Below are 23,923 nucleotides of genomic sequence, written 5' to 3' on the forward strand. Positions count from 1 at the left end.
TTTAAAACTAAATAGAACTTTCTAGCGTTCGAAGTTTTCAAGTAGTATAACGTTTTCTCTCAAAATTGACCGTATTTATAAAATCGTGAATTTCTCGAAAACTAAGGGTGATGGAGCATTTTCACTTTCAGATTCGTATTTAGGACGAGGAACCCTGTAAGAATCACTTAGTGGGTATCGCGGAATTTAAAAAAAGTTTAAATTTGTTGGACAGTGTTATTTGTGTTAGGATAAACACAAATGAAAATGTTTTGGAGGACTGTAAAGTTCAGTAAGACTGGAACTTATAGTGGACACTTGGTTGGTATAATTGCAATGATATAACTCATTCATTTAAAATTAAAATAACCATTTGTGTTCTCTAAAAGACCCTTTTGGAAAATCATTTAGTTTCTCTCTTCCATACTTTGGTTTATATTTTTACCTAAACAAAAATTAAATTTTGACCATCTCCATTATAATCCCGCTACCGGTTATAATTTACCAGTAATAATACGTTGGAACCTGATTGTACAATACAATGGACACCACTTAAAAAGCCACGCGATTGTATTCTTCAAAATGAAGTCTCCGTGTATTAACATTCCAGTAACACTATCGACCGTTAGTGAATGAACGTATAATTGAATTCAATAATATTTTTTTTAATGTCATTAGTATTATAGAATATTAATTTTATTTATTAGAATCATTTCTAGATTAATATTTATGTAATATTTCATCATTTATACATATAATAATGGAAGTATACAATGCTACCTCAGTAATTGATAACATAATATCGATCGTCATGAAAAATAGCTGATTAACATTTTACCGATCGGTAACATTTAGACATATAATTAAATTTAATATTTTTTATTTTCATAACATTAATTCTATATTTAAAATTGTTTTTAGATCAATATTTACACACTATTTCAAAATTCATATAATGATGGGAACATAAAATGCTATTACAGTACTACATAAGAAAATATTGCTACCGGCCGGTAAAGTGTAAATGGCTCACCTGTCGGTAAAGTGTTAAGTGCGTAGAAAAATACCTATTATCCGGGCTGCGATTGAATTTTACGTTCCTCGAGAACGACGATCGGCGAACAATCGCAGATCACGTGACACAGGTGAATATGACGATCGAAAGTCGTTCGCGGCGAAGAATCGTGTTCTTCGTAAGCGAAACCCATTTACTTCCGGTGGCCCCGTTAGAGTGCACCTGAAACAAGTTATGTATATTGTTGACTGCGTATGCGATTAAGCGGGACACGTAACGGCGATCGATAGCCACTAATAAACGATTGATTAGCGTCACCATAGGGACTGATTGTTTCTCAAAGTATCAACGATGAAATTTGCGTTACAACTTTCCTTATCGCGGAGGAGCGTTATGCAGCAAATCCCGTGATACGTTCGTTGAACTTTTGCATCGTCGCCTAGCCTTAATATCGTCGTAATCGTTGTTTCGTTAATTGATCACCTACCAAAAAAATTAATTTCGTTTTAGCAGTACGCCAAACTGAAGGGAAACGTACACTCGTTTATATTATAGTACTATACACACGGATTTATTATTACTTTTCAATCGGTATGAAAACTTTTACGCGACGGGCACACTTTCCCAAAAATGTGTGAGAGATTGCGGTGTTCCAGTATTTTCGCTACCCGTTTCCAGCGAACCGGTCTTCGCCTAGCACTGGTCTCCAGTCGTAGTGGTACGCTCGCTTGCAACGGCTGCTGGTACGCTATCGACACTGATACACGTGTTCCGGCGCTCACGTGCACCTCGCTTAATGATATCTGTTGCGTTCTATAGGTATCGGCGTTACGAGTCTCCTATTCGTCAGTGTTTCTCAAACTTCAGCTTTACGTGAAATTACGTTTTACGGTTGAAAACTGTTCTAGTTTCGTTTTGCTAAATATCCTGTGATCAAACGGAAATAATAAATTGAAAGGATCAAAGGATAAAATCAAAGGATCAAGGATAAAGAATTAAATCAGGACTTTTACAATTTCAGCTTTGGATTTACTGTTGCGTTTGATTACATACAGTGGCTGTCGAAAGTATTCGTACATCGATTAATTTCCAAAAGAACTATGAAAATTGTAATTTATTAACTTAGTTTTTATAAACAATGACATTATACATATTCTCGGAAATCTCTAGAATAGATAGATAACAAGAAGAAATAGTTATTTATGTAAGTTGCAAAATTAAAACAAAACAAAACGAAACGAAACGAAACGAAACAATTAATGTTCATTTTTCAAACTTTTTTTGAAAAATTTTTTTTTTGCTGTTTCATTTTTCAAACTTGATTAAAAAAAAAAAGAAATTAACATTAAGTTATAAGTATACATATAATACTTCCTTCGTGGGATTTCCTTTACAAACTCTACTGTAAATGGTTCGTCATAAGAATCGTCCAAATACTTATTGTTTCTATGCTTTTACGCACTTTTCGCATTTTTTTGTTAATTTCACAAATTATATTAACTATAGATGTTGTTTGGACTATATCTATCTTAGAAACTTCCGAGTATATGTAAAATATCATTGATTATAAAAAAAGAAGTTAAGAAACTATAATTTCACACAAAACTATGTTAGTAAATTGATCGGTGTACGAATACATTCTACACTCACTGTAGATACATTAAAACATCGTTTCTCAGCTTAGGATTTACTGTTGCGTTTGACCATAGATCGCTTCTCACCTTAGGGTTTACTGATGAGTTTGATAACACAACTGTATTTATTGAGCATCCACAAAAAATAACAAAAATGTTTTTTATGTACTTTTTTTATGTATATGAGTCGTTTTATTTTTTATGCAAACAGGTTTTCCACCGCTGTCGTTCAATCTTTGATCGAAGACCTGTACATTTTTCAATATGATTTGAAACTGTTTTGAAAAATATTCGTATTTATGCATTAACAATATGTATTACTTACTTTATCTATTAAAATCGTTTTCAGATTAACATTTTTGTGTAATATTTCATAATTTATATAATGAAGCATACGACTGGTAAAGTGTTAAGTAGTTTTACATGTTTTTATTCAAATTTTATCTATCTTGTTCCCGGTTTCAGTAAACACGGATCTATTAGGTTAGAAGTAAATTATTTGTTTTTAATATAATTTAAAACTTTTTTTTTATTTTATGATATGTTTACTTTATCTATGAAAAGTAACATTGAGTAACATACAATGTAAACTTTCGTTGTTACCCTCGATAGTGCTCCACTTTACTTTATAACCGGCTTCGAAAAGGACGAGGTTACTCAATTCGACATGTATATTTTTTATAAAATAAAATTAAATATGTTACGCGTTTATCTCCGATTTTAATTTCAAAGCTTTTGGTCCCCAGGTTGAGACACGCTGCTATCTCGTCCGCGCGATATGCGTCATCATTGTTACACGTTTTCTCCGCTTCCCCAAGAAACTATCGAACCTCGAACATTTTGCTAATTTATTTAAGCTCGTTAGACATACACTCCGCGACTAAAGTACAAGATCCCTGTGATTTTAGCTAATATTTTATTAATACTAATGTTTTCGTAAAAGTTTACGTTATTAATCTAAAGAATCAACTAAAGTACATAGATTTCCATAGTGGCAATGTTGTTGAATTACATTAAAAATAGTTTCGTTAAAATTTCTAATTTTTGATAAAATTAGGTGCGATAAAACTATAAGACAATATACAGGGTGTCCCAAAAATGTTGGAGGTCCTTGAAAGGGGTGGTGATGGGGGGGGGGGGGTGATTTGAAACAACTTTTTCCTTAGTGAAAATGTTGTCCGAGGCTTCGTTAAGGATATATTAACAGAAAACACCGACCAATCAGAATGCGACTATGCCGGTGGAGCGCCCGCACTCGTATACGACAACGCGCTTCGATGCACGTCAAGTCACTTGCTCGCGCATGAGTGCGGCCGCCTAACGAGTAGCCTACGCTACCGAGGGTAGAAGAAACAATTATACCACATGAATTTCCATGGGTAGTGGTTGATTTCTTTTCATAACGTTTAAAAAATAACATCCTGCCCGGAATGCCTCCTAGATGTTTAGGTTTCACCTTATCGGAGTTTGATAACTGATACCATCGATAGGTACGGTCGGTGGTTTCTTCGTTGACGCAACGCTTCAATTTAACAAAATAAAGTGATGGGTCTTTGATGTTTTAGGATTAGGGTGGAAAGAAATTACACCGCGTGTACTTTGTAAACGTATATGTATATGTTAGCGTTCGATCAATATATTGATTTTCGGAACAGCTAATCTGCCGCTGTTTGCAAGCGATGGGTTCGCGAGGGGCCAAGACGTCAGCTTGTGTCAGAGCGCGAGCTTGCGATGATCCGAAGGCGGCTCCAAAAGGAATGTCGCATGACCGATGAGTTACCATCGGTAACGCGTAAACTGGCCAAGCAACCCGACGTTGCATTGCCATAATTAATAATTAGCCATATTGAATTAAACAAATGATATATAGTTCTAGAAAGATCTGGCTACAGAGTGGGGAAGGCATGGCCTTCTGGAAAGAGGACCGTGTTGAACCACACGACACTTCCCCCAACTTTCGTATGAAACAGTTATATCCTTTGAAATAATTTTTATTATATACATTCCAATCCTCTGCTTTTAAGGTGTGCAGCCATTTTTTAAGCGAGGCTTTTCTTTTTCTTATTTCACGGTCACACTCCTCATTCCGCCAGGGGGCCGGGTTGCTTTTTCGGGTAACCCCTACTTTCGAGTTAGCCTTTTTCTTTGGAGTGTGCTTGATAACTGCTTTTCTCATAGATTCGCTGAATAATTCGTATCTGTGAGTTTCTGGAAGGGCTACATGATCCATGTTGAGGTATTCATTATAGGAGTTATTCATCTCAGTTTGGTAGAGTTGTCAGTCTGTTCTAATTGTGGATAGTCTATTGGCGATTCTGGAATATATCTGTTTTTTAATTTCTATAGGGGAGTGATCAGACCCAAAGGTATCATCTAGTTGTCTAGTAGCAATCAGGTAAACAATGTCTGAACTTGTGATAAAAAGGTCAATGTTGGTCTTGATGTTATATCTATTGTCTATCCTTGAGTGGGAGTCTAAGTTGTGGACTATCAGGTTACGATCTGCCAGGATTTCTTCTAGGTTTTCCCCAGGGCCACCGAGCTACAGTATTTTGCGTTGAAGCCCGATTTTAATTCGCGCCCGGGACTACCCGCGGCGCCAGTGTCGTTACTACCACATACAACATAATCAGTGAGTCACACACACAACAACATGATCCTATACATGTGTATTTGTACCTGCTTTAAAATGAAACTGAATAAAAAGTAAAGGAAGGAAAAAAAAGGCTCTACTGTATGAAATTAAACTTATTATACATACATATAATAAAAATATACAATAAAATATAGGATACAAAAAGTATATAATAAAAAAAATACAATAAAATATACAAAAAAGGTGTAGTACACATAATTAACTTTCATACAAGACCGAATTTATTATTTGGAAAATGAAGTACAATAAAAAGATTTCAAATGTAAAAAATGAAGTATTAAAGATATTGACAAAGAAGACTACTTAATTTAAAAGGGAAATTTTAAATTAAGTACAACCTATTAAAACAAAAATCTAGTCTTGCTTACATTAGATGTACGCACCTCGATAGGACGCGTTAGATGTAGATCCAAGTCCATTCTCTGTTCGAATCTATTATAACTTATAATGCGATTAACTCTGCTTACATACGTTTCGACAACATATATGATACAATTATGTATCATATATGGTCTCAAATCATTTCCATGTTCGGAGCATATGAAATCAAATTTTATATGCTCAGAAATTTGTAACTTCATAGTCGTAACAAGACCGGAAATGTGTACTATGTTTGAAACATTAGCATAGCAAACAGATACGACCTTAGAAATTAAAAATGTGGATCCATTATGCATCGACGAAAGTTCCCCGAAATTATCGGTTTTGAAAAATAAGTCTAAACAACTTTTGCAAACATATTTTTTTCGAATAATTCGCGTAACGTATCGAATGGCAACCTGAATAGCTAATTCAGGTGCACTTGGAACATTAAAAGTTAGAGAAGTTAAATAAATTTCATCCGTCGATGCACGTAGAGCAACCGATATAAATTTTTTTATTGATAAGCAGTGTTCAATAGTATGATTGAAAGGCTCTGCAAGTTGGATTAATATTACGGACACCGTGTTGCCTTATTTGTCCGAAAACATTTTCAAGCGCGTCTTGGTTAAAGTTACGCGTAATAAATTCAATAAAACCAAGATCACGCAGATGAGATTTAAACAATTTTTAATTTTGAAGAGTCCTAATCCAACTGTTCAGTACCTTAGGATGCTCCTTATCCGCAGGCTTTCTTTTCAAAAAACTCATGCTACGAAAACCCGAAATAGCTAAATTCCAAACATTTATTAAGATCATATCCGTTTTACTTGTGGACTGCGCAACTCTACTATTGACACTGTCGAAAGTATTATTCATAAAATGAATAAATCGAGCAGTGTCAATTCCATCACCCGACATTTCACGCGTACCGCACACACTCTTACCTTTGCTACGGCTCATTAGTGTCATGAGGGCTCCAACTGTTCGACTAAAAACTTGAGCGTAATATTTTACTTTTATTTTAGGTATTTTATTTGGAATAACATGTTTAGCAGTAAGTTTATCAGTCGGTCTTCATAAACATTACTGCTATCAATAAAATATATATCTTCCACGTGTGACCATTTAGCCACCCGTGAAATATTGTCTTGAAATTTAAAACTCAAGTCCTTTGTCAGCAAGTTGTTCCGGACACATTTTAACAAATTGGGGGGGGGAGGGGATGAAACAGCGGTACAATCATGTTATTGTCGACTACAGTAACATCATGCCGCAGTGCATTCGATTCCTGAAAGGCATTTATGTTGAAGATAATTATTTTATTTGCATGCATTATTGTTATGATTCGAATTGCGCGGCAGACTAACGTGTGGAGCGCTGTGCGCAAAAACGTAGGCATCGGTACAGTTGTAAGAACGTAATATGGTCGCGTGTGATATTATTTTATTTTGTAATTTTATATTTTAACAAAAGTTTCAGTTACAGTTAAGAACAAAGACGAAATGTCATAAATCCTTTTTTGTATACATGTTAAATAAATAAACCAGTTTTAACAATTTCTCTTTGAGGAATCTAGTAAGCTTTGAATAACTTTGCAATTTGTGCTTTCTTGATCAGAAACTGTTGCTACTATTACTATACCGGCCTGACATGCACAGCGAACTATTTCTTTAAACATACGATCAAGGTTCTCAGCTGAACTGGAATATTTACAAAATGAATACGCAACAGGTTGTTTCCACGGTCGCACACCATGAATTCCTTTCAGCATCTACACTGTAGCATGATCTCTAAGCATGATATCTAAATTACGCGAAAAACCAGTATCTACAAATCCCTCAATTACATTCATTGAGGGATTGTACTGTAATTGAGGCGATAAACTAATTTCATCAAAAACCAAACACGCGTATCTGCTTTTTTTTATCGACGATTAACTTGTCGGAATAACGGTCCGCTTTTCGAGTTCTTCAAAAACATTATCGCAAATTCCAGCTTTTAGTGGAATTTGGGATATTAGTTTCCTAAAAGTTTCGATGCTTGAGAAAAGAAATAACTTTGCCAAATATCGATAAGTTTTGGAATTCTGTTTTAAAATGCTTACAGGTAATAGCTTCTCCTCTTCGGAGAAGCGTCGCGCCGATTTCGCCTTTCCCGCGTTGCGCATCTGAGCAGAGAGCATCGCGTGCAGGGGTGTTGGCAGGCTTTCTAAAACCTGACACACACCGGTCTGCACGAGATGCTCAATCTTCTCGATGCGTTTTCTCACCGTTGACCTCCGGCGCCTGAACTGCCTGGCTGTTTTCAAAACTTTTGCCACAGCTTTGAGCAGCGTTTTTTTCAGGGTTCCTCCATTTTGGAATTCTTATTTATTCTCCCAATGTTTTCTATGGAAAGAAAAAAATATATGTAAGTAATGCAATTACAAGGCAAATATGAAAACTGTGTAATGTAAAGAAACATTAAAACTGTTTAAAAATTAAACATTAAAAATGTTTCTAATACTGAATACCTATCATAACTAAAAAAAGGAATACAATAAAAGATAATATTATTGTAAGGTAATACACTAACCTCTGGATGAACCTAGAAGCACATTATAGGCAAGTGCGCCGCAGTCTTTACTTGTTTCAGGTTTAATGTTGACCTTAGTCCCACGCTGTCCTCAAGTCCCATGTTGTCTTGCACTCCCACGCTGTCCTGTAATCCCACTAGGGCTGTTCAAATATCCGAAAAAATCAAGCCGAGTTAGACTCGGCTCGAAGTCACGAGCCGAGTCGAGTACTTGAAAAAACCGAGTAGCTTGAAAGATTCAAGCTACCCGAAAGAAACCAAGTAACTTGAATTTTTCAAGCTACCCGAATAGAACCGAGCGGTCCGAAAAAACCAAGCGGCCCGAAAGAACCGGGCAACTCAAATGGTTTCAAGCTTTTCCGAGTAAACATGTTAGTCAGCCGCCGGGCAATAATGGTATCATAAACAGGACGTAGCAAACTAGACCCAAAGAAGGTCGACCATCATTTTCCGTACTACCAATCGATTCCTTATGTTATCCCGATGAAAATGGTACCAGACACGATACAGTTCGGATTATTTAGAAGGAAATTATACAGAAACAATGATTTGCACGCTTTTTGTCTATCTTCGTTAAAAATAGTCCGATTTACATAGTGTTTAGTAGCGTTTTCATCAGGAAAACGTAAGGAATCCATCGGCGTTACTCCCGTAATAATACGATGCATATGAAGTGAAATCGGGTGATTACTGAAAGCCATAAACCAACAGTTGAACCATCCAAAGCGCACGTGTGCCGACTTTAACCCACGATAGACCTCAAAGGGTCCGAGCATTAAAGTGTAAAATGTTTGTCATGATATGTTCACTTTTTGTTGTATTTTATAAAAGTTAAACTTTGCAATTGACTTTTGCAAAACTGACTTTGCAATTTTGGCCTTGGAGTCGCATCCGCCAAAGTGTAACGAATATATTAAAACCAGAATTATTAGAAAATATTGCTTCTTTGCTTCAATATCCTGGAAAAAAATCATGCTAGCCTAATCGTCCTGTCCTCGTCTCTCCTGCAATTTTTGAATCGCCCTCTCCGTCCTTATCCCGGAGTTTCCTACTTTTTCCGCAACTGTCGCTGAAGTCAACTCGGAGTTTGGCTTTGGGTCCTGCGCACCCTTAAGCCAGGTTTCGGTTAGTATTATGATGTCATAGCTGTTGCAAATTTTGGTGAATTCTTTTTTCTTATCGTGGATGCTACGGCAGTTCCACAGTAAAATATTAGTTGGACTCATGTTTAATGTTGTTTTTTCTATTTAATGATCCTTTATATTGCTTGACAATTAGAGTTTTAGAATCTTTTGAAATTGAATCTGTTGATAAATATATTTGTTTTTGATTGATGTCACTTCTTCCTCCTGGAGAGTTTACTAGTTTGATACTTTTGGAGTAGCTTGGTACATTTCGTGGGTAAACTTGTGTTTTTTGTGGTGTGTTGTTTGTCATATTATTTGAAGTTGAGGGCTTGATGATGTCAATCTGAGTGGTTTCTGTGCTTTTAGCTTTGGGAGCGATTAAAATTTGTGCGACTGAGTTCAATCTTTTTGATCAGTAGTCTGTGTTTACAGATTGACGAGCGTGTCCGCCTATTTATTTTAATTTGTACTCTGCTTCATTGGATATTGGATCTAAAGCTGGAAAATTAGGTTTGTTCAGTCTGATTTATTGGGAGAAGTTGGATTGATTTGAGAGTGTTCGATCAGCATTCCTGTTGGCTATTAATTCTTTGGCTTCCCAGTATCCAATGCTTTGATATGCCATCGTTTCTTGAAGAAGTTCGTTAATTTGATATACACTGCATTCCTGAGAAAAAGTTCTGTCCTCTTCTTTGCAGTGAAGCCAGTGGAGCTTTTGACCATGAGTGCATTTATGGGATTTTTCTGGATACTTTTCTCCACACACGTGGCATGTGCTGATGCTTCTGCAATGGCTAGCCGTGTGTCCATATCTTCAGCAGTTGTGGCATGTCTTGACACCTTCTATGTATATGAGCATTCATATGTTGAGAATGCCAAATAATTTGATATGATTTGGTAGAGTGCCACCTTCAAACGTTACAAGTAAAGTTTCATTGGGAGACCAGCTGACAGTTCTAGTGGTTTGATCGAAAGATTTCTTGTTAAGCCTTACTGTGTTAATGATTTTAGCTGCAGAATCAGAATTGTGGATAATTTCATCCATCGTTACATCGAGAGGGATGTCCCTTATGAGACCTTTTTTTTTAGTTCCATAGGATGGAATGAATGCACTGAGGTATCCTTTTTCATGGTTCATCTTTTGGATGAATGAATTAGCTTGGTCTTTATTTAAGAATTTCAATTCTGCCGCACCATTTCCTCTGGCTTTCATATCTACTACTTCTGCATTCATGGCATTCACTGCTCTGGCAATATGAATTAAGTTTTGGGTACAAGAATTTTTAATATACTCACTCTTTAGTTTAACTTCCACGTGGCCAGGACCGACATGATTATTTGGGTATACGTTTATCCTGTTCTCACGGTTCTTGTCTGTATCTGAGGTGACTACTTTTTCTCTTTTAGCGATTTCCAATAGTTCTTGAGATCCTTTTCTTTTCACTGCAGGGGAATCCTTTTGTTTAATAACTTTGCGTGAGATATTAGAATTGTTCATTTTATTATTAGTGTTGGGCGGAGATATTCCCTCCGTCAATACGGCGTCTTCCTCGGAGCAATTTGTCCAATCCACGCTTTTTAAAGTGTTCTCTAAGTATTGATCATTTAAAAACTGACCGAGCTAGCTGATTTTGAAAGTAATTTACCGAGGTGTGCTCACACGATCTACCTAAACGCGTCACAATACATTCGAAAAATCCCCCATGCACTTTAAATGAAAAAACAAACAAACACCATCTAACGTTAAAAAGATCAAACTAATTTTTTAGTCGATCATCAGTATTCTCAGCGGTAAAATCATCCTGTGGCGTTATGTAGCGGTACATACAAACAACACACAACAAACTTGACAAATTTGAACATTTCGGTGAGGAAGGCGCTGATTATAGATCTGAAAACTCGATGGACTTTCCATTCAAAAGTCGCCCCTGGAATCACTGTCAAAAACGTACATGCAGTGCCGTAACAAGGGTGTGACAAAGAAGGCGCCTGCCACGGGCGCAACTGGATTTGGGACTCAAAACAAAGGATAGCGACTCGGTTGAGTATTGTACGTGGCTCTTATGTTACTTGACCATTCTACTCTACATGAATCAGCACGACTACCACTGCCCGTTTTTCGTCTTCTGGTCAAGCAGAAACAAAGACGTACATATTATTAATACGTTTACGAGTAATACGCTCCTGAGCAGCGAGCGGTTCGTTGACTACGCGCCGAAGGTAGGGATAAGGGGAATGCATGATGACCGAGATTTTTTGAATATTTTCCTTATATTACTCAAAGTATAAGATACTACTTGTTACTCTTGGTCGGTATTGCCAATTATACCGGTAATGCCAAATATACTGAACTGTTTTATGTTTTTATTATATTATTTTACCGTATACCTATATTTTATATTTCTTTTATTTTGTCGTCATTGAATATGAATAAAAATTTGTTTTTATTTAGATTATAGATTATTTATTCATACAAATACCTTGGCAAATACATTATTGTATATACGGGCAAGTCATTTAATGAGGTCAATAATATTTAATATATTGCATTTAATAAAATTTAACATGTTACATTAAAATTTTTAATTTTATTTGCTGTTATTGCCTTACGGGGAGGTAATATATATATATTCCTTAGGATAGAGCTCAATGCCTTATACAGTCTTCATGGTCATATGTGTATGATATTATTATATGATTATATATTATCATATATTACGATATATATATATCGTAGCTGTGTTCACTTGCGCCGCAAGTGGTAGAAATATTCATAACTTCAAGCTTGGGATTTTGAAAACACTTCTACACTATACAGTTAGGACTCCTTATACAGTCTTCATGATCCTGGCTGAACCTAATCTTAAAAATTGTAAAGTAAATCATTGATCACTGATCATTGCGGATTTTCTACCGAATACATTATTTAATATCGGTCTCCATTTTTGCATCGATGACAAGAGTAGGGACATTTAGCAGAGACAAAAGTTGCACAATTTTGAGAGGTTCTGGGGGATTTTTTTATAAATGCGCACTCACTGGACTGCTCACTGGACAACTACTTCCGACATCATCAAGGATCAGTCACCATCAGTCACCATCAGATATATACAGTCACCACAGTCACCATTAGTCTAACCTTTCATAGACCGTCCACTGTGGTGGTTGTGATAAATAAACTTAAGCTTTAACAGGTATCACCGCAAGGGAAAGATGACAAGATGTTTCTGTTTGGCATATCTTCTAATACTCGTTATTATAAATTTAGGTAAGATAATATTAAATTTGAGAATTTTGCATTGAAATGGAGATCCAAACATTTCAATACAAACTTTGGAAATTTATCTTTTGTTCTTTATTACAGAAGTGAATTATTCTATTTATAATTCCACCTATAATTTATAAGTTAGCAGTATACATTTAAAATTATACGAATACTAGGAAATGACATTTGTTTACTATTGAATTTCTTTTATTGTTTTATTATACAAATGTTGAAATCAGATAAGCGCAATGAAATTTAATAGATGTTAAATAAAACTGTTTTCAGTGGCTGCAGAGCGAATAAAAGATATGATTTATATGTCATTTGAAGGAGTTTCTGCTTGTTTCCGTAGACACAATGGAACACATCAGTTTGGATGTTCTTGTAAGGTCATATTTATTACAATTATTAATCATTCTTTTTCCATAGTTTATATTAATTGTTTAATTTCAATTGCATCAAATGTATAATATATTTTTTTTATGAATACTTGCAAATTATAACTTCTTTTTGCAGCGAGTAGGTCAGGAAGCGTTGGTGTTATTCATTTAGTCGAGGAAGAAAGTGCTATTAGATGGTTGGAACATAATGCTACTGCTGGACCTTATACAGTAGTTCTTCCATTTTCTATGTTTAATAGAGACACATTACTCCAATTGCGGAATACAAAGAATACAAACGGAGTTTTGTTAGCCAAAAATATCAGTCAACCACGTTTAGATTCTTATTCTCCTGAAGATTCTTGTCCAAACAGGTATTCAGGATATAAAAGGTGCAATGATGGAACTCCATGGAATCCATATGGATCCTCTTTACTTATGGAGGATTGGCCCTTTCCAATGTTTTACATAGAGGTAATACTAAATTACTTAACTAAATTTTTGATTATTCTATTGATTAAATTTTTATGTCAAAAATAGCTTATACAGAAATTAGAAAAAATTGAAATTCTTTGTTTTTAATTTTAGAACCAAACACTGATAGAAGCAATAAAGTCTTGCTTCTGGAAACATAATGCTCATGATTTGGATACTCAGGAGTTGCGATCACTGTGTGCCATAGAAATGAAGTCATTCATGTTTGCTGCAATTAATTCTGAATCTTGCATTAAGCGCAGTGATTCTAAATTAAACTTTAACCCAATACAATTTTGCGATCCTCTAGGAGATAGAAATATACATTGGCCTTTGGCCCCTTTAAATAAAGATAAAAACTCCATTACTCTAGTAACAGCTAGATTGGATGCATCTTCTTTGTTTGATGGAATATCACCTGGGGCGGGTAATATAGTAACAGGATTAGTTACTCTACTTGCCACTGCCTATTATTTAAATACTCTGTTTAAAAATGTTACGATACCAAACGGTATGTATACTTAACATAATGTAAAATATGCACTTGTAAATATTTTTTAAATATTGCTAATGTTTTTCTCTTTTTTCCAGAAACTAACGTTGTTTTCTCTTTATTAAATGGTGAAGCTTTTGACTACATAGGATCTAGTAGATTAGTTTATGATTTGAAAGAAGGCAATTTCAATGCATTAGGTGGAGTAAACTTAAAGTTTGATGACATTAAATGTGTTATTGAATTTGGTCAGTTGAATAAAGGAAAATTATATTTTCACTCTAATAATGTAAAGGGAAATAAAATGTTAAATAAACTGCAGAAAGTGTTAAACGCAACTGTTTGGAATAATAGTGTCCCACCTACGTCAATACAAAGTTTCTTAAATGAAAATCCAGATTTAACGGCTGTTGTTATAAGTAATCACGGCGATCAATTTGAAAATAGATATTACAATGGTATATTAGATGATGCAGAAAGCCTTCATTTTAACAGGTATGGTTTTACTGCTTCTTTGTATACATAAAAAAATAAATTGTGAAAATACAGATTTACATTAAACAAGTTCTTTTTAGGAACGATTCAAATGATCTTGCAACTTCTTTAGCAAATATAGCAATTCAAGTTGCTAATGTTCTTTATGAAAACGTAACTGGTAAACAGCCTCCATCCATAGATGAATCCATTCAAGCTGATGTTGAGGACCATGTTTTCGAAATGTTGATTTGTTATCTGGAAAGTGCTAAGTGCAAATTATTTCGTGCTGCTTCGTCACCAGGCACTAAATTAACTAATCAAGTTTTGCCACTGTACGTTGGTGTAGACAGAGTACCTAATACTGCCACAACATTGACCGGCCTGCTTCTTGCTTTCTTAACCAGGAAGGAAGTGCCGTATATGAACGAAACCACGTGCTATAAACACCATCTTACTTGGATGACTGGTCAAACCAATATCACTGGATTGTGTATTAATTCCACTGTGAATTATAGCACAGCTATGAGTCCAGCATTTATAATCGATGGTATGGTTGTTCAGTACATCATACTAACAAGGAGAATATACGACTAGGATGAGTGCTTTTTAAAAGAAGAATACAAACAATTTCTAAAAACGCTCATCCCAATTGTATATCATGTTTCAAAATCAGATATAATTTGTTTGCGTTTCGAATAGGGTATGATATGAAGTCAGGAACTTATTCCACATGGACAGAATCTGTATGGCAAACGTTAAGCGTAAGAATGTTCCTGAAGCCATCAGCAGCTACAGAGCGGTTTAGTATGATTCTAGGTAGTTTAGTAGCTGGTATCGCATTTTTTCTTGTTTGGTTCATTAATTCCAGAGCCGAGATATTGTTTAATTCAAGGTACGTAGACGATTTTAATATGAAAAATTGCCCGACGTTACTTTACATTTACTATCAGTTTCTCTAAAAAAATAATTGTTACAGAAGAGGAACAAACTGCTAGGGACACGCTGCGGACCACATATCAATGACCAGGTTGGATCATCAAAAAGATAAAGATATCCCAATAACTAACCTTTGAATGTATGTGTGGTACGCCCTCGGACAATTTTTATACTTAAATACTGAAGCATATATTCTGATACCACCGTCGTTTTATTCCAGTGTTATCGCGAAGTTATAATGACTAATTTAATTAAATTTTTGCACCTACTATTAGTATGTCGAGAACATGTTGCGTGTTCGCTTAAAATCTTTACGTTCCTTTTTCTGACTCTATATATATATATATATTCGAGTATATACATTTTTATAAATGTTGGATACTCGTATTTGATAATAAAATGTGGAATTTCTTTTTAATTCCATAGAAAGCAGAGTTGTGCATATACCGCAATAATAAGCAGGGTATGTTAACAGTAAAACTATTTGTTGCATCTTTGTTGTTAGAATCATTTTGTATGTAATGATAAATATACGTATTTTACTTCTATGCGTAAAAAAAATTGTAACGTTCACAGAGCAAACAATCGACGAAGCACTATGAACGACTATTTATAATTTCATGTCACTAATTTTTTCATAAACATTAGTTATTGTACATGTCATGCAATGTATTTGATTTGTATTTAAGTTCATTATTGACTGTTCCCGACGTATCAATTGAAATCTAATAGCTAATAAGTTTAGTAATCAGTCTTGTATTTCTTTATTTATTTCATCTTTGTATTGTAAATTAATTTATGTAAGTGCAGGATATTTAATTCGTTTAAGTGATCCTTGCTTATACTACCTAAAACTAGATAGTTAATTGAGTTGTATGAAATGTTTGAGTAAAGGAGGTAATATACATATGTATATAATTTAAGGAAGAATTTTGTCATTCGTTAAGAGAACTTAACCAATTTATTTCATAAAACGCATTTTTAACCATAATAAAATTCTGTAAACAAAGAGTAGGAGTAAGTCCATTATTAAGGAATTTATCTGAAATGTACTTTGCACGTTTGTATATTTATAGTATGTTTTTTTACTTTCATGCATTTTTAATACTAATTTTTTAAATTAATAACTGTTCTTTTGGTCGTTATATAGGAGCTATAAGGTACTAGACATGAAAGTTGATGTAAACAATATTACAAATGAAAATACAGAAACTAAAAGTTATTTTCTAAACAATTGAAGATATCTTTATACAAATGTATTAAAAAAAATTTATATGTGCAATAAAGATACTATTCCTGAATTCTTTGATTCATAATTCAAATCTAGGATATTTCATAAACACGTACCTGTAATTACTTGCAATTTCATATTTTTGTTAAACATGTAAGTATGCGAGAGTAACTCAATCGATCTGTTTTTGTCACATACATATACGAGTTACGTGGTCATATTATTGATAATAAAGTATTTTATATGATACATTTAAATAACTAAAATTTACTACAACTAACTAAGTAACTAAAATTAATTCATTTCTTACAACAAGAAAGTTTCAATTAGAAAATGGATGAGGCAATGTACCTTAAAGTTAGAATAAAAATCTGAAACACATGTTGCAAGCGTGATGGCATTTATTATCAATAAACAACTTATTTAACAGGACCTTGATGTACACGAGAGAGAATATTCAAGTTGTTTAGTTATGCTTCCTTTTTAGTATGCACGTAAGTATGTAATACGCTTAGTTTATGACTTAAAATTTCACTTAAGTTAGGAATGGACCTCTGAAAGTCCTTTAGTTTTATATTAGCGCATATACATACACACATCCGTGTTTTGGAATATCAAATTGTACAAATATCTGTCAGTATATGTGTGGACACTTTCGTAAACTATAGAATGAACTCTTGGCAAGATGGAATACTCGTTACGACACATGAAACAAATTGTGCTGCTTGTAAACTTCTGTATAATTCACGAACATTAGAAATATAAAAAGCATGGAAGCAAATAGAACATAAAAGTAACACGGAATTATTTATATATAAATTTGAAGAAAAGTTGAACTTAAAACTGGAGTAAATATATATGAACAAGAGAAACAAGCAATTCTTTGACTTCTCATAAATTGTTTCTCAAGAACACAATAGGTATGGGAAGTTTATACGAACGTAACGTGAATTGTTACAAAAGTTTGTCACAGAATACTTTCTCGAATTACATTGTTGCATTAGAAAGAGTCAACTGTACAACACGGTGAACAATCAAACATAATATTACCATTATTTTTTAGTACCGCTACCCATAAAAGTATATGGAAGATTGAACAGAACAGCGTGGGACTCGATCTTGTACCAAAATTAATCCTCGTTACTGTCTTATTTTTTTTTTTTTTTGGTCCATTCCTATCTCCTTAAATACTTTAGATAGAGCTTGCACATCAATCACTAATGTGTGACGACATTAGTGATTTTATCTGAAGATCCGTCCTCGTACATGTACTCGAATGCACCTGTAAGGACGAAAATGTTCATGCTTCAGACCTTTCTTTTCTCTTCTTTTTTTTTGTTTAGACATTATTACACTTAAAAGCAAATTAACACGACACCCTTCAATTTGTATCTTCAGCTATCGCGAACAAAATAATTTGCTTCTACATCATAATACTTTGTTGGCGCATACGATATTCGTTTCAACACATTCGCCGTTACGTCGATCACCTAATTCAGTGTTTCTCAAACGTCACAGCAGTAGAATGAAATTATCATCTCGTTAATATATTTTTAAAATGTCTTTTTTTTAAATGTGTTAACATGTACAGAATTGTTATTTTACGTTAATGATTTCACATGATTTAATTATGATGAAAAGCAATGACAAAACTAAATGTACATACACTTAGTGTATAATTCTTGGGATTTACTTAATACTATATAACAGAGATTGAAACAGTAATAGGGCTTTTGCAAATTGTATATAATATGCTCCTTATTTTCGACAAAGATCTTGTGAATCCTCAGGAGTCTGCGGACCACAGTTTGAGAAACACCGATCTAACATATTCACTTACAACTGTAAAACTATGGTTACAAAATTTTTAGTGAGCATAGTTTCGCTTTATTTAACATTGCAACTGAATTATTGTTTATATCCGATTTCTAGTTTGAATGACGAGAACGAAACTGAGACGACCAAACAGTATCGCTAACGACAAATATGTAAAGTAACAAAATACTTTAATACTCAGAGATAGGCAAAATTCTAATATGGGTACAAATTTCGAATAACAAATAAAAGATTAAACACCATTTAACGTATTACTCACTGTATAAAATCTAGAATTTAAAATATATAATAAAACAATTCACAATGAGTAGATAAAAATGTATCTGTTTAATTGAATAAACGTTGTCCATATATGAGTATACCTTTAGTTTTATTCTTAATTTTCTATTCAAATCAAATTTTGCCCATCTCTGTTTTTAGGTCTTCCACTAGAACGAACAAATTCCACATTAACTTTATAATATCAGTTTCATTTGTTTTCTTTCTCTTTCTCAAATAAGACAAACTACTTTTAGAGTGATCATATTCAAATATCACTGATAGCGTAAAAGTAGAGTGCGCAACGAGTGTGTTATCACGTAAGAAGCTTAACGGATCCAGTAGTCGAGTATCTCACAATGCAAGCTCCAAACATCCAAGTTCAAAACTTCTCCAGTTTGCTACTTGCGTGTGTCCGTGTTTGTGTGTGTTGTGTCTTTAAGTATTCTCATAGTTTTCAGTATACAAGTATGAAGTAGGAGGCTGGGCACCGCCCACCGAGTTATCACAGTCGTCTGGTGCCGCAGCACATACGTATACGTGGTTCAGCCTTAAAACCTACCTCTTAATCTAACGTTACTTTATAATTATACTTAGTCAAAGTACAGTATAGTCCCGTACCAGGTGATTCTTTCGCGATACGATACTTAACTTCTATCATTTATGGAAAGTGCGCATTATTGCTGGTACTTGTAAACAGCGACCTAATCAGCGCGACTGATCGAGGACCTGTGTCACGCTGATACGCCCCCCGGACGACAAGCGAATCTCTTCTCTCGTTTTACACATTTAAACAATGTCAGTGCCTCCTTTATTTTGTGTTAATTAATTCACACTTTTGTCCGTTATCGTTCGACTTCCTCCTTCTTACTACACCGTATATGGAGCTATACTGTAAAAGCTGTCTTCAACTGATAATATTGTTTTACTAAGCCTCTCGATCGATTCGTTTCTTTAGTCTAGGGCAGGCATGCCAAATATGCGAGTCCACTGACGTTTACACATCTTTCATTTTTTTCAGTTCCATATTATCTATGATGTTTGAAAGTATAATAGATTCCCGTTAATGAGACATATCGGACCTAGACAAATTTTACTGGACTTTTAAGAAATCCCGTGTATATTACGTTGTATGTAAACGATTGCATTTCGCCTCTTCAGTGAGACTCTTATAACAGATGCTGTCTTAACCCATTTGCATCACTAGCGCATATATGCGCGCAAGTTAATTGGAAATTGAATTCAAATAAAATATTGGTGATAAGAACGAATTCTCCATTTCTCCATGTGATGCAAATGGGTTAAACAAGTAAGTTGGAAATAGTCTCTTACGTGTGGAGAATTTAGATTAAACTTAGCTAGAGCTTAATTCTTATTAAATTACTTCGTAATTGATTTTGAACTAAGGTCTTATAAGAAATTATTTCAAATTCAGATTCCAATTTATTTCCAACTCCTCAAGGTTGTGTAAGGCTGAATGTCCTTTATCTCGATTAAACAACATGATGTCCTACATAAATTTAGATAATTCTGTCTATTTTCCTAATTCAGTTTTATTCTTTAAGAGTTCTTTAACAGTTTCCTAAATAAACGGTTTGTCCAATTTATCGATGGCTCAAGTAACCGGAATCCATTGTAAATTCTTCAATGAACAACTTTTTTAGCGACGAAGAACAAAACACTTGAAAAAGATTAAGGTACTTTTCTTGTTTTGAAAATATTAGGTTCCATCATTAGTCTTCATGTATTTATCTATGAGACCTTTTGATCCAATGTAAACATACATAAACAGGATTCAACATTTAGTCTCCTACCAATAGAGAAATGAGTTTGAACAAGGTGATTGATACTTTTCAATTAAGCATGTAATGTTTACATGGCATTTACTCCAAGGGTGAGACGTCTTGTTTTCTTATCAATTCGACATATGTTAGCTTGTGTTAAAACAATTGTACACATGATGGAGAAGTAAATTGGCGCTTGGATAAAAATTGGTTTGACATGCCTGATCTAGGGGCTTCTTTAAAGACCAGCAACTGATTTCGAAATCGGTATTGCCTCGGATGTTCGGAAAAATGAGCCCGTGGAGCTACTAATGGAAGCACTCTGTGCCAGTTGGCTATGTACATTGATACCGGAAGTATGTAGGATACCAGTAAAGTGATTACCGATCTAATCGACGATTTCAACCCCTCTTTTGTATGAGACGTGTTTCTTCTGGGCGAACTGAGGATCGGCGGTGCAAGTTTCAGATGCTTTATTAGCGACGTGCTTCTTTGTCTCCTATCGTTGTATATCAATGGAATTAAGTCTTGTCAGTTGATGAAATCTTGTTAAGCGTCGAGCTGTCTGACGTATTCAATGAGTTAAAATCAAAGATGGGCACATTTGAATGATTTGTAATTGAAATATTTATATTCGGTTTCACTGATGAATAGAAAGTACACCACTGTGCCAGGTTGAAGGTATATAGTATCGGTGTGATGTCTGTTCTTCAAATTATTTACAAACAAATAAGTTTGAAATAAATGTTGGCAATTTTTAAGAAACTTATAAATTGATTTACTTAAAATAATTTGTAAATTTATAAATACATGAATCATTTGGAAATGTATTACAAATTTACAAGCTTTATTATTTATTTATTCATTCATAAATTATTTAATACATTTTTAATTTATATAAATATTTATGAATATTTTAATAAAGAAATGAACATGTGAATTCATATGGGCTTTTATGAATTCAATTTTAATAAATAATTCAATTTGTAAATTTATAAAAAATGAATATTGGTATAAAGTGATTTATTTACAGAAAATCTAAAGAGCAAACATCATGTAGATAACACAGGGTGTCCCAAAAATGTTGGAGCTCCTTTGGTGTGTGTGTGTGTACGTGCGCGCGCGCGCGTGTGTGATTTGAAACAACAGTTTCTTTAAGGAAAAAATTGTTTCAAATCACCACCTGAACCACGCCTTTCAAGGAACTCCAACATTTTTGGGGCACTCTGTATATGTATGCACAGCTAGAATACACATTTAAATATTTATAAGACTTAATCAAGTTTCTGCATCTACTCAGGCATTGAATATGAAATATTGTCAAAATACTTATGTATTCTGTATTCGACAATGAAACCGACACAATTTTCTGAATACGTTCAAGCACTTTACCACAAACAGGATACAAATTATTAAAATATACGTTATTCCAATACTTTTTAAAATATATTTTGCCCATCCCTGGTTAGTTTCTATGTAATTGCGTGGAATATATGTACAGAGAAATCGAGTGAGTATTGTATACTATGAATCACTGACACCATTGTGCTTAAGGAATTCTGTGAAACTCGCCGCAAACAAACATTTTTTGCGAATCGTGTTTTCCAACGCAAAGCTTTACGAATTTTTATGCTTTCTATCATTAAACACTCAAAAGTCAAACTTAATTGGCCATTTAACGTCTTGCAGCCGCCGTGGCTAGCTTAGGTATTCGTCTAATAATTATAGTATTTATTCGGAGGCAGTGGTTAGCACCAGTGACCACTTACTTCAACAATTTACCTCATGCATTTACAACCACCTTGGAAGAGAACATTTTAAAACAAAAAATGTAAACCCTTCAGAAATGTATTTCAAGCTACTATGTTTGTCTTTTGTACTTGAGAATACAAATAACTACTTTCAAACATATATTTGCTTAACCTCTTTTTCGCATTGAAAAGTTTAAAAGCTAAAATTTTTGCGCTGCAAAGAGTCAAAGAAACTTTTACAAAGTGCTATCTCGACTACCTGAGTGAAAAACAGAGCAATGAAGGTAGATGATATGGCAGGCATACTTCCTTCGCGGTTTCGAATGGTCAAGTGATTTTGTTTTACTTGCTACATGTGTTTTGATTTTAATTGTTATACTATAACGCTCGTGGCCAGGGATATACGATGAATTTTCAGTTCTATTCGTACTCTCTTTGTGGAAGAATAAAGCATTGGAAATTCGATAAATTTTGAAAGGTTATTAACTCTGTTAACACTTTATCTACTGGTTTATTTGGAGAAAGTCTGGACTTTACAAGGGAACATTCTACATTAAAATATATTAGTGTAGGTTGACATTGACTCGTGCATATTGTCATAAGGTATATTAAATGCCTTATTTATTTCTTCAATTTAGTAGGTAAATATTGAAATTAAAAAACCTGTGACTAGGCTCCTAGTAGATAAAGTGTTAAAATAGGAGACGTGATGGTGTAGGAATGAATCGACCTCTGTAAGGCTATTAGATTTCGAAGTTTCGATAATCGACTTCGGCAAACGTTTATCCCTTTAGAATCGCATTTCCAAGGCAGTCAAAGATTTTAGGATAGCTTCAACATTTTATGCGTTACAGTGCGATGGACGGAACGCTTGGAAATAGCTGAAAGGCGATCGAAGACGAGTATAACAACAAGAAGAACATATTACACATGTTATCTAATTTGAAACGATGTCGATATCGGATCGAAGTTTCGGGACAATCTGTACGCTCTTTTAATCCTCTGCGGTCGAGTGTCGAGCGAGGCTCGACAAAAATGTACCGAGATCAGCGAATTTGGACCGCAAAGGGTTAAGGTATTTATTATCGTTAAAAAGTATACACGTCGCTAAGTATTCAGCACTCGCGATCTGATGGCTAACTTTCAGTAAAACGCAACACCATCATATGCAGACAGCAAATGTATGAACACTTATAATCCTAAGATGGCATGTGCTTGTCGTCGAGCCTTAAGACGTTTCTTTTTCTCTCTCTTTAACTCTTTGCTCTCGGTTACGTTTTCAGTTACAAGGAAGGTTTCGTATCGTTAATATCTTTTTCTTCAGATAATCACTAATATTTTCTTCCTTTAATTCTAACAACAGTTCGGTGTATTGTATGTACAGCAGTACCACAACTCAAACTGCGGTACACGCGTTTAAAGACGACACTTAGAGTTTAAAAATATAATCATCATATATTTAAAGTAGTATTATATTATCATTGTTGTTGTTGTTGTTGCTGTTGTTGTTATTATTTGTAATAGTATTATTATTAATATTAATATCATTAATGTTATTATTATTATCTTGGAGGGATAGCACTTCGCTATTTCACGACACTGCAGAGCTGAACAAAGACTAAACGCGGAAGTTACCACGCTCTTTAATGGCACGAAGGAAACAGGATCGAGATTTGCTATTATCTACTGA

The 23,923-nt window shown here is 34.3% G+C and overlaps 4 protein-coding genes and 1 pseudogene across 19 annotated transcripts in view; 1 reads left to right on the forward strand and 4 right to left on the reverse strand.

The window, feature by feature from the left end:
• LOC128888616 (F-box/LRR-repeat protein 3-like) overlaps positions 1-8,367 on the reverse strand; it is a 19,537-nt gene extending 11,170 nt beyond the window's left edge. Inside the window, exons 1-4 of one of the 10 annotated variants that reach the window (XM_054145662.1) lie at positions 1,562-1,739; positions 1,420-1,477; positions 1,313-1,368; positions 1,047-1,216 (exon numbers count right to left, since the gene is read on the reverse strand). The gene's annotated coding sequence lies outside the window, so the exon portion shown is untranslated. The other 9 variants (XM_054145661.1, XM_054145665.1, XM_054145663.1 and 6 more) reach the window with 9 other exon arrangements.
• On the reverse strand, positions 4,312-7,745 carry LOC128888863 (uncharacterized; annotated as a pseudogene).
• Positions 8,368-9,104: 737 nt separating the features above from the next.
• Positions 9,105-11,125, reverse strand: LOC128888634 (uncharacterized). Of its 2 annotated transcripts, none has more exons than XR_008460292.1 (2): positions 10,645-10,771; positions 9,105-10,563 (listed from the first exon to the last, which is right to left on the reverse strand). XR_008460292.1 is itself a non-coding variant. In XM_054145692.1 (2 exons), the coding sequence occupies exons 1-2, from the start codon at positions 10,844-10,846 to the stop codon at positions 10,208-10,210; spliced, it is 567 nt and encodes a 188-aa protein (XP_054001667.1). In that variant the 5' UTR covers positions 10,847-11,125; the 3' UTR covers positions 9,105-10,207. The 2 variants fall into 2 exon arrangements, 1 of the variants encoding a protein (XP_054001667.1); XM_054145692.1 differs by having other exon boundaries at positions 9,105-10,572; positions 10,645-11,125.
• Positions 11,126-12,169: 1,044 nt separating this feature from the next.
• Positions 12,170-16,324, forward strand: LOC128888552 (nicastrin). 3 transcript variants are annotated; one of them, XR_008460285.1, is made up of 9 exons: positions 12,170-12,616; positions 12,899-12,997; positions 13,130-13,467; positions 13,582-13,978; positions 14,059-14,455; positions 14,536-14,984; positions 15,137-15,329; positions 15,414-15,512; positions 15,594-16,324. XR_008460285.1 is itself a non-coding variant. In XM_054145516.1 (8 exons), the coding sequence occupies exons 1-8, from the start codon at positions 12,562-12,564 to the stop codon at positions 15,430-15,432; spliced, it is 1,947 nt and encodes a 648-aa protein (XP_054001491.1). In that variant the 5' UTR covers positions 12,171-12,561; the 3' UTR covers positions 15,433-16,324. The 3 variants fall into 3 exon arrangements, 2 of the variants coding, with proteins under 2 accessions (XP_054001491.1, XP_054001492.1); XM_054145516.1 differs by having other exon boundaries at positions 12,171-12,616; positions 15,414-16,324; XM_054145517.1 differs by lacking the exon at positions 12,170-12,616 and having other exon boundaries at positions 12,899-13,002; positions 15,414-16,324.
• A 667-nt stretch (positions 16,325-16,991) lies between these two features.
• Positions 16,992-23,923, reverse strand: part of LOC128888580 (homeobox protein PKNOX2-like) — a 34,239-nt gene continuing 27,307 nt past the window's right edge. For all 4 annotated transcript variants that reach the window (XR_008460288.1, XM_054145571.1, XM_054145573.1 and 1 more), the window contains one exon: positions 16,992-17,886. The gene's annotated coding sequence lies outside the window, so the exon portion shown is untranslated. The remainder of the gene's footprint in view (positions 17,887-23,923) is intronic.

The sequence above is a fragment of the Hylaeus anthracinus genome, unplaced genomic scaffold (assembly GCF_026225885.1).
Source record: "Hylaeus anthracinus isolate JK02 unplaced genomic scaffold, UHH_iyHylAnth1.0_haploid 11994, whole genome shotgun sequence".
In the NCBI taxonomy this organism is placed as follows: domain Eukaryota; kingdom Metazoa; phylum Arthropoda; class Insecta; order Hymenoptera; family Colletidae; genus Hylaeus; species Hylaeus anthracinus.

Coding starts and splice junctions, on each gene's coding strand:
- LOC128888634 (XM_054145692.1), bottom strand. CDS start 10,846: ATGAACAATTCTAATATCTCACGCAAAGTTATTAAACAAAAGGATTCC. Junction 10,573..10,644: donor CGTGGAAGTTAAACTAAAGA/GTGAGTATATTA, acceptor CCATGAATGCAG/AAGTAGTAGATATGAAAGCC.
- LOC128888552 (XM_054145516.1), top strand. CDS start 12,562: ATGACAAGATGTTTCTGTTTGGCATATCTTCTAATACTCGTTATTATA. Junction 12,617..12,898: donor ACTCGTTATTATAAATTTAG/GTAAGATAATAT, acceptor AACTGTTTTCAG/TGGCTGCAGAGCGAATAAAA. Junction 13,979..14,058: donor AAATGTTACGATACCAAACG/GTATGTATACTT, acceptor TCTTTTTTCCAG/AAACTAACGTTGTTTTCTCT.